At 40.8% G+C, this 12903-nt stretch overlaps 1 protein-coding gene across 1 annotated transcript in view; it reads right to left on the bottom strand.

The window, feature by feature from the left end:
- LOC149459420 (polymeric immunoglobulin receptor-like) overlaps window positions 1–12141 on the bottom strand; it is a 28262-nt gene extending 16121 nt beyond the window's left edge. Inside the window, exons 1-2 of the mRNA XM_089681110.1 lie at window positions 12019–12141; window positions 11228–11563 (exon numbers count right to left, since the gene is read on the bottom strand). Of these exons, the coding sequence (XP_089537236.1) occupies window positions 11228–11563; window positions 12019–12100 (418 nt within the window). The 5' untranslated portion in view covers window positions 12101–12141. The remainder of the gene's footprint in view (window positions 1–11227; window positions 11564–12018) is intronic.
- Between the last annotated feature and the right edge of the window lie 762 nt (window positions 12142–12903).

Raw genomic sequence — 12903 nt, 5'->3', positions numbered from 1 at the left:
TGGCAGAATCAGGCCTGATCTCTGTTAGCACTTGTCAGTAAATTTTGATGACTCATATGCAGCAGAGTGCCAGTACTAGTGCCACGCTACCTTTTGGTGAACTGGCGAGTACTAGTGGCCTAGTACATCCTGGTCTTTCACATATCTCTTAGATTGTAAGCTCCCAGGATCAGGCCCTCCTAACCCTCTTGTATTGAACTGCATTGTTCTGTATTGTCTCCTGTTATATTGTAGCGCTGAGCAAACTGTTGGCGCCGTAAATCCTGTATAATAATAATAATAATACCAGCACTGCAGTATGACTTGGCGACGTGGTGAGTTCCATAAGTGCAGTACAAGCTGGTGCGGTGGCGAGCACAAGTATTGTCCCGCAACCACCAAGAATTCGCACACAGGCCTGTAGAGCCCCTAGTATCCCTCCGGATGTGCTTGCAAATCCCGATTGACAGCCCACAAATTCTGCAGCACCCGTACTTCCCCCATTCACTGCCCAACCCGGAATTCAGGTGGAAATAGCAAATTTAACTCCTCCCCTTCATTTTTTGAGCTGTTTTCCCCGGAACATCTGTATGCGTTGATTGTGGATCAAAGTAATTTATATGCACAACAATTTATCGCCGCCAACCCAAATTCAAACCTTGCCAGACCAGTCGCATGGAAACTCATTACGGTTTTCGAATTTACATTTTTTTGGGGCCTAATCCTCAACATGGGCATTACTAAAAAAAATGAATTGTGGTTGTATTGGTCCACAGACCCGATTCATCATATGCCCGTGTTCTCTGCTGCCATGGCCAGGCATAGATATGAGAGTATAATGTGTTTTATGCATTTCAACGACAATACACTCTGTCATCCTCGGGGTAACCCTGAATTTGACCTGCTAAACAAAATTCAGCCCCTCGTAAATCACCTTAACCAAAAATTTGCAGATGTCTATACTCCCCAACAAAAAATCTGCGTTGATGAGTTCCTCATTAATTTTTCTGGCTGCCTTGCATTCAAACAATTTCTCCCCAGCAAGCGTGCCAGATATGGGGTCAAGATGTAGAAGACCTGTGAGACGGCAACAGGCTATACTTATAAGTTTCGGATTTATGAGGGAAAAGATAGTCACGTGGAGCCCCCCGGATACCCAGACTACATGGGGAGTAGTGGCAAGATAGTTTAGGACTTGGTGTCATTCTCTTTCCATATGGGGTACCACTTATACGTGGACAATTTTTATTCAAGCGTGCCACTATTTAAACATTTGTTCAATCTTGGAACTGGCGCTTGTGGCAAAGTGTGACCTAATGTGTGCCCACCATTAGAAGTGGGTGGATATAGGGCGGTATATTCTAATGGTGGACATATCACACACTTTTTCTGGCAGAGATTTCTCTTTTTTTCATTCAGTTCAGAGGCTGCATACAAAAAAAAAAGAACATAGCATATACACCCAACAAGGACCAGCGACGTACTGGTACATCACTGGACTTTGAATGGTTATACCAGGATGATTCCTGCAGCTGCAGGCTTCATCCTGGTATCATTTTTTTCAGCCGGTGATCGGCTTCCATGTAAAAGCAATCCTAGTGGCTAATTAGCTGCAGGATTGCTTTTACAAGCAGCGGGAGAGGATGCCCCCCCTCCCCTGCTGCCTTCCACGGCCTTCTCGGGCAGTCCCGTGCCATCGGGGGAACCTGAGAATGCAGCCGGTGTTTCTACCAGCTGACCATAGAGCTGATTGGAGACCAGAGTGGTGCCAATCATCTCTATAGTCTAAGAATTCGGAAGCTATGAGCATTTCATCACTTCAGTTTCGCAGGATATAAACAGCGCCATTTGTAAATTGGGAAAACATCTGATCACACCGATTTTGGTTTGATTAGATAATGTAAGGGCAGAGGAGATATCCATAGTCTGATAGACCTGAGTCTGATATTCTCAAAAAAGAATATGTGACAATGCCCATTGAAGTTATAGGGGATATTTGCATTCCCTGTGATAGCATTAAAAGTAATCAAAAAAAAAAAAAAAAAAAGGTACAGTGTAAAAATAATAAAAAAAATAAAAATAACTTAAAAAAAATAGGAAGTGTAATTGAGGAAATTACGCACCTTCAGGCTTTCAAAGTGGTCATTGGATTTCAGGCTCCTGTATGTGGCTAGGCTCCCAAAAAGTCTCACACCTGTGGTACCCCCATACTCGGTAGAAGTAGCAGAATGTATTCTGGGGTGTAATTCCACATATACCCATGGCTTGTGCGAGAAATAAATCATTTAAATGACAACTTTGTTTAAAAAAAAAGTTTTTGTAATTTTCCAGAAACTTGTGGGAAAAAAATAAATCTTCCCTGGACTCAATATGCCTCTCAGCAGATAGCTTAGGGTGTCTACTTTCCGAAAAGGGGTCATTTGAGGGTGTTTGTACTATCCTAGTATTTTAGCACCTCAAGAAATGTGATGGGCAGTCAGAAAGTAAAAGCTGTGTAAATGCCATTATCTATACCATAGTTTGTAGACGCTATAAGGTTTACACAAAGCAATAAATATACACTTATTGGGATTTTTTTAACCAAAAACATGTAGCAGAATACATTTTGGCCTAAATTTATGACAAAAGTTTAGTTTTTTTGGATATTTTTTATGACCGAAATGAGACAATATTGTTGTTTTTTTTTCGAAACGTTTTCTGTTTATAGCGCCAAAAAAAAAAGTGTACAGGTGATCAAATACCACCAAAAGAAAGCTCTATTTGTGTGAAAAAAGGAGATAAATTTCATTTATGTACCGTATTGCATGACCACGCAATTGTCCGTTAAAGTAGCGCAGCGCTGTATAGCAAAAAATTGGTGTAAATTGCAGTATCTATACCATAGTTTGTAGACGCTATAACTTTCACACAAAGCAATCAATATACACTTATTGGGATTTTTTTTTACCAAAAACATGTAGCAGAATACATTTTGGCCTAAATTTATATCTAACTTTGAGTTTATTATATATTTTTTATAGCTGAAAGTAAAAAATATCGTTTTTCTTCAAAATCTTTGTTTTTTTTTGTTTATAGCGTGAAAAATAAAAAGAGCACAGGTGATCAAATACCACTGAAAGAAAGCTCTATTTGTGTGAAAAAAAGGACGTAAATTTCGTTTGGGTGCAGCATTGCATGACCGCGCAATTATCAGTTGAATTAGTGCAGCGCCGAGTAGCAAAAAAAAGGCCTGGTCATGAAGGGGGGATAAATCCTCAGGAGTGCAAGTGGTTAACCTCCTTCTGCCAGCCGTACGCATATGCCAGCCGTTTCGGCAGGTGGGCTGTAACGCAGAGAGGGTGCATACATGCGCCCCAATTGTAATTTCTGTGCTGAGAGCGCACGCCCTGTGCATTCTCAGCACAGTTTCCAGAGGATACTAGAAAGCTCCCAACGCATACTTGCGATTGGGAGCATTCCGATTATGTGACCGCTGTGACTGTCAATTACAGCAGTCACATGATCGAAATGTGTGCCTTCGCCTCCTGGCATCCAGAACCTTTTAAAAGGCCAGGAGGCGATGATGGGATGTGGTTGAACAAGATTTTTTTTAATCTCTTAGCGCATATTGTTATTGTAATTATTGTAGCACTAATTCACGAAAAAGACTCATTAACCACCTCCCGCCCGCCATATAGTCCAATGACGGGTGCAAGGCGGTTCTCTCGTTCTGGGAGGACGTCATATGACGTCCTCCCATTCTCACCGCGCATGTGCGGCTCCTGGAGCGTGTAGCACGACGATTGGCGGTGCACTGTGTCCCTCGGATACAGCGGATCACCGACCACGGAAAAGATGTCGGCTCGGTCATGTGATCAGCTGTGTCCAATCATAGCTGAACACGTGTAAACGGAAATGCCGGTTATCGGCATTTCTCTCCTCTCGAGCTGTCACGCATTCCGCGGAGGGGCATGTACACTGATCATCAGGGCACTGATGATCAGTGTGCCCTGATGATCAGTGTGGCCCCAGAAGTGCCACCTGTCAGTGTCCATCATTGCCAGCTGTCAGTGCTGAACAGTGCCACATGCCAGTGCCCATCAGTGCCACATATCAGTGCCTACCAGTGCACATCAATGCCACATATCAGTGCCCATCTGAGCTGCCTTTCAGTGTCACCCATCAGAACCAGTCAGTGCCACCTATCAAAGCCAATCAGTGCCACCTATCAGTGCTGCCAATCAGTGCCACCTATCAGTGCCAGTCAGTGCCGCCTATCAGTGCCAGTCAGTGCCGCCTATCAGTGTGCATCAGTGTCGCCTATCAGTGCCAGTCAGCGCCGCCTGACAGTGCCAGTCAGTGCCACCTAACAGTACCAGTCAGTGCCGCCTATCAGTGCCACCTATCAGTGCTGCCTTTCAGTGCCCATCAGTGATGCCTGTCAATGCCCATCAGTGCCACCTACCAGTGCCTCCTCATCAATGCCCATCAGTGCCACCTATCAGTGCCCATCAGTGCCACCTATCAGTGTCCATTAGTGCAGCCTATCAGTGCCCATCACTGCAGCCTCATTAGTGCACATCAGTGAAGGAGAAAAATCACTTATTTACAAAATTTTATAACAAAAATTAAGAAAAAAGTTTTTTTTTCAAAATTTTAAGTGGTTTTTGGTTTGTTTAAGAAAACATAAAAAACCCAGAGGTGATTAAATACCACCAAAATAAAGCTCTATCTGTCACAAAAAAAGATAAAAATTTCATATGGGTACAGTGTTGCATGACCGCGCAATTGTCATTCAAAGTGTGACAGAGCTGAGAGCTGGAAATTGGCCCAGACAGGAAGGGGGTATAAGTGCCCTGTAGGCTAGTGGTTAAACTATATGTTTATGAATAAAAAAATAACAATAATATATGCAAAAGAGTCCAAATAATGCATCTAAAATTCACAAAGACCCAGTTCTCAATGATCTTTAGAATATAAGTTCATGGGTAGAATGACAATATTTTTCAGTCCAGATAATGCAGCTGAAATTCACAAAGACCCGGTGCCAAAGAAAATAAAAGTGCTTGAAAAGGAGAATTCTTTCACCTTCCACACACATAGCCTCTTATCCGAACAACATGACCACCAAGCAAGCGGTTAGGGATGGCTGGAGATCTCAAAAGGATCACTTCACCGGTCACTTTCCACTGCAGTAAACTCTTCAATATAGATATATAATAAAGAGGCAGAAAAAAGGTGTTCAGACACAATCCTGCTCAGAAAACCTTCTAGAGTCTGCAAAATGGAGAGGCTGATGATAAGGAGGTGAAGGAAGCAGCAGTATTTTGGATAGAGCAAGGGAGGGTTATATAACCCCTGATAGGTTATTATTTGCCATCTGTGTCCCATTGGGGATATTTCCCTTCATTTCCTGTCCCATAGCCAATACAGTAAGTGAGAAACTCTCTGCACATTAAGGGAATTCTCTGGGGACCCCCAGGTCACCAGAACTAGTGTCCCCATTAGAAAATTTCCCCTCTTTTACTTTTCTGGGGACAACCAAAAATTTGGGGATTCTTTTACTTTCACTTTCGATAATGGTAAACAGGACAAATGGAGAAGTGAATCTCCCTAACAGGAGCACAGACAGCAATAAAAACCTGACAGGTGTTCTAATCCATCTGTACTCTGTCTAAAACTAAAAAAGAAAAAAGTTTTGCCTTATTCTTATATACTTTAAAGTTATACTTTAAAGTGTTTGTAAAGGCTGAAGGTTTTTTACCTTCATGCATTCTATGCATGAAGGTAAATAAACCTTCAGTGTGCAGCAGTGCCCCCAGCCCCATCAATACTTACCTGAGCCTCATCGTGATGCAGCAATGTGATTGAGAGCCTCGTCTGTCCCAGGTCTCTGCCTCCTCATTGGCTGAGACAGCAAGCGGGAGCCATTGGCTCTCACTGCTGTCAATCACAGCCAGTCAGCCAATGAGGAGAGAGGGGGTGTAGCCAAACTTTGTGTGAATGGACACACGGAGCAGCGGGTGCCCCCATGGCAAGCTGCTTGCTGTGGGGGCACCCGACAGGAGGGAGGGGCCAGGAGACCCTGCAGGAGACCCGAGAATAGGAGGATTCAGGCTGCTGCGTACAAAACTACTGCACACAGCAGGTAAGTATATCATGTTTGTTATTTTCCAAAAAAAAAAATAACCTTTAGAATTGCTTTAACCACTTGACCTCCAGAGGATTTACCCCTCTTAATGACCAGGCCTCTTTTTGCTACTCAACTGATAATTTTGCGGTCATGCAATGCTGCACCCAAACGAAATTTACATCCTTTATTTCACACAAATAGAGCTTTCTTTCAGTGGTATTTGATCACCTGTGCGCTTTTTATTTTTCACATTATTAACAAAAAAAGACCAAACATTTTGAAGAAAAACAATATTTTTTACTTTCAGCTATAAAAAATTTATAGTAAACTCAAAGTAAGTTATAAATTTAGACCAAAATGTATTCTGCTACATGTTTTTGGTAAAAAAAATCCCAATAAGTGTATATTGATTGCTTTGTATGAAAGTTATAGCGTCTACAAACTATGGTATAGATACTGCAATTTACGCCATTTTTTTGCTATACAGCGCTGCGCTAGTTTATCGGACAATTGCGCGGTCATGCAATACGGTACATAAATGAAATTTATGTCCTTTTTTTCACACAAATAGAGGTGGTATTTGATCACCTGTGCACTTTTTATTTTTGGCGCTATAACCAGAAAAACTTTTGAAGAAAAAATAATTTTTTGAAAAAAACAATATTTTCTCATTTCGGTCATAAAAAATATCCCAAAAAATTTAAATTTCGTCATAAATTTAGGCTAAAATGTATTCTGCTACATGTTTTTGGTTAAAAAAATCCCAATAAGTGTATATTGATTGCTTTTTGTGAAAGTTATAGCGTCTACAAAATATGGTATAGATAATGGAATTTACATAGCTTTTACTTTCTGACTGCCTATTACATTTCTTGAGGTGCTAAAATACCAGGATAGTACAAACACCCTCAAATGACCCCTTTTCGGAAAGTAGACACCCTAAGCTATCTGCTGAGAGGCATATTGAGTCCATGGAAGATTTATTTTTTTCCCACAAGTTTATGGAAAATGACAAAAAAAAAATTTTTTTTTTTTTTTTTTTACACGGTTGTCATTTACATGATTTATTTCTCACACAAGCCATGAGTATATGTGGAATTACACCCCAAAATACATTCTGCTACTTCTACTGAGTATGGGGATACCACGTGTGTGAGACTTTTTGGGAGGCTAGCCACATACAGGAGCCTGAAATCCAATGACCACTTTGAAAGTCTGAAGGTGCGTAACTTCCTCAGTACACTTCCTCGCTGCCTATCACAGTTTTGAAGGCCCTGACATGCCAGGATAGCACCAACCCCCCCCCCCAAATGACCCCTTTCTGGAAAGTAGACACCCCAAGGAATTTAAAAAAAGGCATGGTGAGTATTTTGCAGATCTCGTTTTTTCTCACAAGGTTTTGAAATATAAAAAAAGAATAGAAAAAATATGTTTTTGTTTTTATTCTTCATTTTCCAAAAACTTGTGGCAACAAATGAGATCTGTAAAATACTTACCTTGCTTTTTATCAAATTCCTTGGGGTGTCTACTTTCCAAAAAGGGGTCGTGGGGGGGGGGGGGTTAGGTGCTATCCTGGCATTTCAGGGCCTCCGAAACTGTGATAGGTAGTCTGGAAGTGTAATGAGGAATTAAAGCCCTTTAAAAGCCTGAAGGTGCTTATTGGATTTTTGGGTCCTGTACTTTGCTAGACTGCCAAAAAGTCTCTCACATGTGGTACCCCCATTCTCGGGAGAAGTAGCAGAATGTATTTTGGGGAGTAATTCCACATATACCCATGGCATGTGTGAGCAGTAAATCATTTAAGTGACAATTTTGTGTAAAAAAAAATAAATATTTTTTTTTGTCATTTTCCAAAAACTTGTGGTAATTTAAACCACATTATATATGTTTTTAAAGCAGACACCCTAGTGAATAAAATGGTGGGTACTACAATTTTTATGGCACATAGTACTCGCGCAACGCTTTTTCAAAGGCACATTTTTAAAAAAAAATGCACATTTTTTTCTTTTAATGCACAAAAACACAATATATTGGCCAATTATTTGGTAAAATATAAAAGATAATGGTATGTTGAGTAAATAGATACCAAACATGACATGCTTTAAAACTGCGCTTGCCCCGTGCAATGGTGACAAACTGCAAACATTTTTAATATCCATAGGCAACGCTTTAAAAGCCTTTAAAAGCCACCATTTTACATTTACAGAGGAGGTCTAGTGTTAGAATTACTGCCCTTGATCTGACGTTTATGGCAATACCTCACATGCATGGTGCAACAGCTGTTTACATGCATAGGGTCAACGCTTGTGCACACGGTGTGCGCACATGGGAGGGGCGATTTTTTTTTTTTAGTTATTTTGATTCTTTTTTTATTATGTTTACGTTTACGAATGCAAATATCCCCTATAACTTCAATGGGCATTACCATATATTCTTTTTTGAGAAATCTAGGGTCTATCAGGCTCTAGATATCTCCTCTGCCCTTACATGATCTAATCAAACCAAAATCGGTGTGATCAGATGCTTTCCCAATTTACAAATGGCGATGTTTATATCCTGTGAAACTGAAGTGATAAAATGCTTGTAGCTTCTGAATTCTTAGACTATAGAGATGATTGGCACCACTCTGGTCTCCAATCAGCTCTATGGTCAGCTGGCAGAAACACCGGCTGCATTCTCAGGTTCCCCTGATGGTACGGGACTGCCCGAGAAGGCCATGGAAGGCAGCGGGGTAGGGGGGCATCAAATCCCACTGCTTGTAAAAGCAATCCTGCAGCTACATGAAAGCCGATCACCGGCTGAAAAAAACGATACCAGGATGATGTCTGCAGCTGTAGGCATCATCCTGGTATCACCATTCAAAGTCCAGTGATGTATCAGTACGTCGCTGGTCCTTATTGGGTATATATACTATGTTCTTTTTTTTTGTATGCAGCCTGTGGACTGAATGACAAAAATGAGAAGAAATCTCTGCCAGAAAAAGTGTGTGGTATGCCCACCATTAGAATATACCACCCTGCATCCACCCACTTCTAATGGTGGGCACACATTAGGTCACACTTTGCCATAAGCGCCAGTTCCAAGATTGTACAAATGTCTAAATAGTGGCATGCTATACTTTCATATCTATGCCTGGCCATGGCAGCAGAGAACATGGCATATGATGAATCGGGTTTGGGGACCAATACAACTGGAATTAATTTATTTTAGTAATGCCCATGTTGAGGGTTAGGCCCCAAAAACATGTAAATTCAAAAACCGTAATGAGTTTCCATGCGAATGGTCTGGCAAGGTTTGAATTTGGGTTGGCAGCGATAAATTGTTGTGCATATAAATTGCTTTGATCCACAATCAACGCATACAGGAATTCTGTGAAAAACAGCTCCAAAAATCAAGGAGGTATGTGAAAGACCAAGATGTACTAGACTGCTGGTACTCGCCAGTTCACCAAAAGGTAGAGCGGCACTAGTACTGGCACTCTGCTGCATATGAGAGTCATCAAAATTTACCGACAAGCGCTAACAGAGATCAGGCCTGATTCTGCGAACACTGCGGTTTTGTGTGCAATATATCAAGTGACAGTTACCTACTGACACTGCACTTGCTGGGGGAGAAGGGGGGGGGGTAAGCATAGGGGCTAAACGCAGGTGCTGGCAGGTGCTGGGGCTGATCCCGCTAACGCTGCATTTTTGGGGACGCTATATTAATGTGAACGCTGGTATAGTGCTGATCTGATCAAAGATATTGATCCGTTCCGACACTAAACTAGCAATGGAGGTTTATTGTACATGAGCGTGCTCCTGGCAATCAAGGGTTAAATGTGATGATTGGTGTACTGACGGGCAATCTGACACTATCTGGGAGGGGCGTGAAAACCATGGGAGCGCAAATCACGTATATATATATGTAATTTTGCGCACACATGCCGCCCTGTAGCAGTATTTCTGCTATAGAGCGGTCAGGAAGCAGTTACAGAAGCCGTTTGTGTTACGTCGCTGCGTTACTTTAACTGACAATTGCGTGGTCATGCAACACTGCACCCAAATTAAATTTACATCCTTTTTTTCCCACAAATTGAGCTTTCTTTCAGTGGTATTTGATTGCCTGTGCGTTTTTTATTTTTTGCGCTATAAAAAAAGGCTTACAATTTTGAGAAAAAAAAACTATATTTTGGACTTTTTGCTATAAAACATGTCCAGTAAAAAAAGTAAGAATCAAATTTAGTCATAAATTTCTGCCAAAATGTATTCTGCGACATGTCTTTGCTAAAAAAATCCCAATACGTGTAAATTAATTGGTTTACTGGAAAGTTATAGCGTCTACAAATGGCGGGAAAGATACTGGGATTTTTTATTAATGTACTAATAATGGCGGCGATCAGCGACTTATGGCGGTGATCAGCGATTTATGACAGTGATCAGCGACTTATGGCGGGACTGCGGCAGACATTTTGACACTGGGGGGAACTGACTTGGGGTCACTGACATCCCCAGTGACACCAATACAGTGATCAGTGCAAAAAAAAAAAGAACACTAACACTGTACTAATGGCATTGGGGAGGAAGGGGTTAACTTTTTTATTCAATGAAAGGGTTAACTGTGTGAGGGGAGTGTTTTACTAGTGGGTGGGGGGGTGTACTTCACAGGAACATGCTGATCCCGAGAGATAAAGTCTTCTCTCAGGTTCAGCGTGCTCTGAACTGACAGATAGCAGAGCTGCAATGTAAACACTCTCAGTGATTACCGGTAATCGCTGGCACCCGCCGGGATCCGGTGATGGACACCTGCTACCGCGATCGGCCGGACGGGTAGGGCAGGCACACACCTTGCGTGCGCCCCCTACCTGTGCGCTGTGCGCACAGGTGCCGCCCTGCCGCAGTAAAAACACTGCGGCGGGTCGGCAAGCCGTTAAAGGTGTATTTTGTGGATACTAGGACTGTGGCCAATGTGTGCAGTATGTATACAGAGGATAGAATCAGATTCTATTTACTATGCCAATTAGTGCAATACCGTTCTCTCTTCAGTGTACTCCAGGTCCTGCAACAAAGTAAAACCTAAATAGCAAAGACTTTAGCTATCTGCTCCCAGAAATAGAATAAAACCACCTTACTTTTCTCTGAGCCCATTTTTACTTACCATTAATTACTTGGAGCAGTACAGTCTGTATAATCTTATAGTCACTTCCATTCCAGACTCTCCAATTGTATAAACCGGTGTCCCATGGTTGTAAGGTATTTATTGTTACATTAACAGTTCCAAATTGATCCATAGTTTGTGAGACATTGACCCGTTCCTTATAAATGCTGGGGTTGAATCCTATTGTTTGAACAATATTTTCACATTCTGTTGTTGTTATCTGCCGGCACCAGCTGCTTCCCAGGTTCTTGTATTGATAGGTATCATAGATGCAGGTGATGGTTATAAAGCCCTTAACTGTGGCCTGGACCTCACGCACATCTGATATGGAGGAACCTGGAGACAAAGAGCAACAAAGTATGTATTAGACATTCAAAACGTTACTTTTTTTGGAGATTTACACAAGTATTATACAGACGTACTGACCCTGTTCAAAGTGAGTTTTTACATATCAGGGAACAAACCAGCACAACTTCACGTTATTCACTAAGCTAAGAAAAAATTCACTTTGAAATTGAACATGATCTACTCCTTTAGTAAATCAACTCCCCCCCACCCCAAATGTTTATTATAAAAAGGACTATAAAACTATTGTTACAATAAAACCGAACCACTCAAGAAATTTAAAAGAAATTAGGATGGGTTGCGTTCTTATGGTCAGTCTCTTAAAAAATAACACTGTCCATATTTTTTTAGTCTGTCTTACATGTTTCCATCTTAATATTTATGTGCAATACAAGACTACTGGATATGTGATAAACAATATTTAGTTAATAATCTGTAAAACTCACATTGCGTCCATGTGTAGAAAATAATAAGTAGAGTCACGTGAGGCCACGACATTTTGTACAGGAGGGTTCTGAACATGATCATTTTTTAGCTGCTGCCTTCTAGTTTTTTCGTAGAGGAATGTGTTCTAGAGATGATCATGCCTATTTTTGTGAGCAACGTATCTTGATCATTCTTCCCAAGCCAGTGAAATAGGAAGTTTTGGAAGTAGCTGATAACCACAGTAAGGAAATATTTTGTAATAGACACAAGGCGGACTATATATTTTATATGCTAAGCCAATGGATAAAATAAAATTGTATGCTCAGATAAACAGATCTGTAGTAAATTATTTTATTAAAGTTTTAGGCTGGCAAATTAAACACGGCAAATGTAAAAGTTTATGTTGTTGCAGAATATATACTTAGATTTATAACAAGAAAAACAATGTACAAAAGTGAAACAACCATAGACATCACTAGAGATCAATTTTCATATAATCAATTTGCAATAATCATAACAAAGAATGACATTAAACAATATCCTTATTCTCCAAAATAATAATTTCCAATGTAATAATCCATACACAAACACTACTTAATGGTCCTGTAATTATTTTTAATGAAATAATTTCTTACTGTGCTTTTCTTCCTCCTTATAATATCCTCTGTGAACTCCCAAAACTCTCCTCTCCTCCCTCACTTCTGTTTTTCTGGAACAAGTTGTGAACATTATTTTAATTCACGTACACTGCTCTATGCACACTACAAATCCCATAGTCCATAGCCCCAAATTTATAGTCTATCTTGAGAGCTAGCAAGAGGTCTACATTCCTACATACAGCAGCACCATGGAGAATGAACATAGCCACCTTCTAACGGGCTGAGAGCAATATAGGGTACTTTTTT

The sequence above is a fragment of the Staurois parvus genome, unplaced genomic scaffold (genome assembly GCF_062004578.1).
Source record: "Staurois parvus isolate SC_StPar_1 unplaced genomic scaffold, SC_StPar_1.0 ptg000261l, whole genome shotgun sequence".
NCBI lineage: Eukaryota > Metazoa > Chordata > Amphibia > Anura > Ranidae > Staurois > Staurois parvus.
This window is presented reverse-complemented; position numbering and strand designations above follow the sequence as displayed.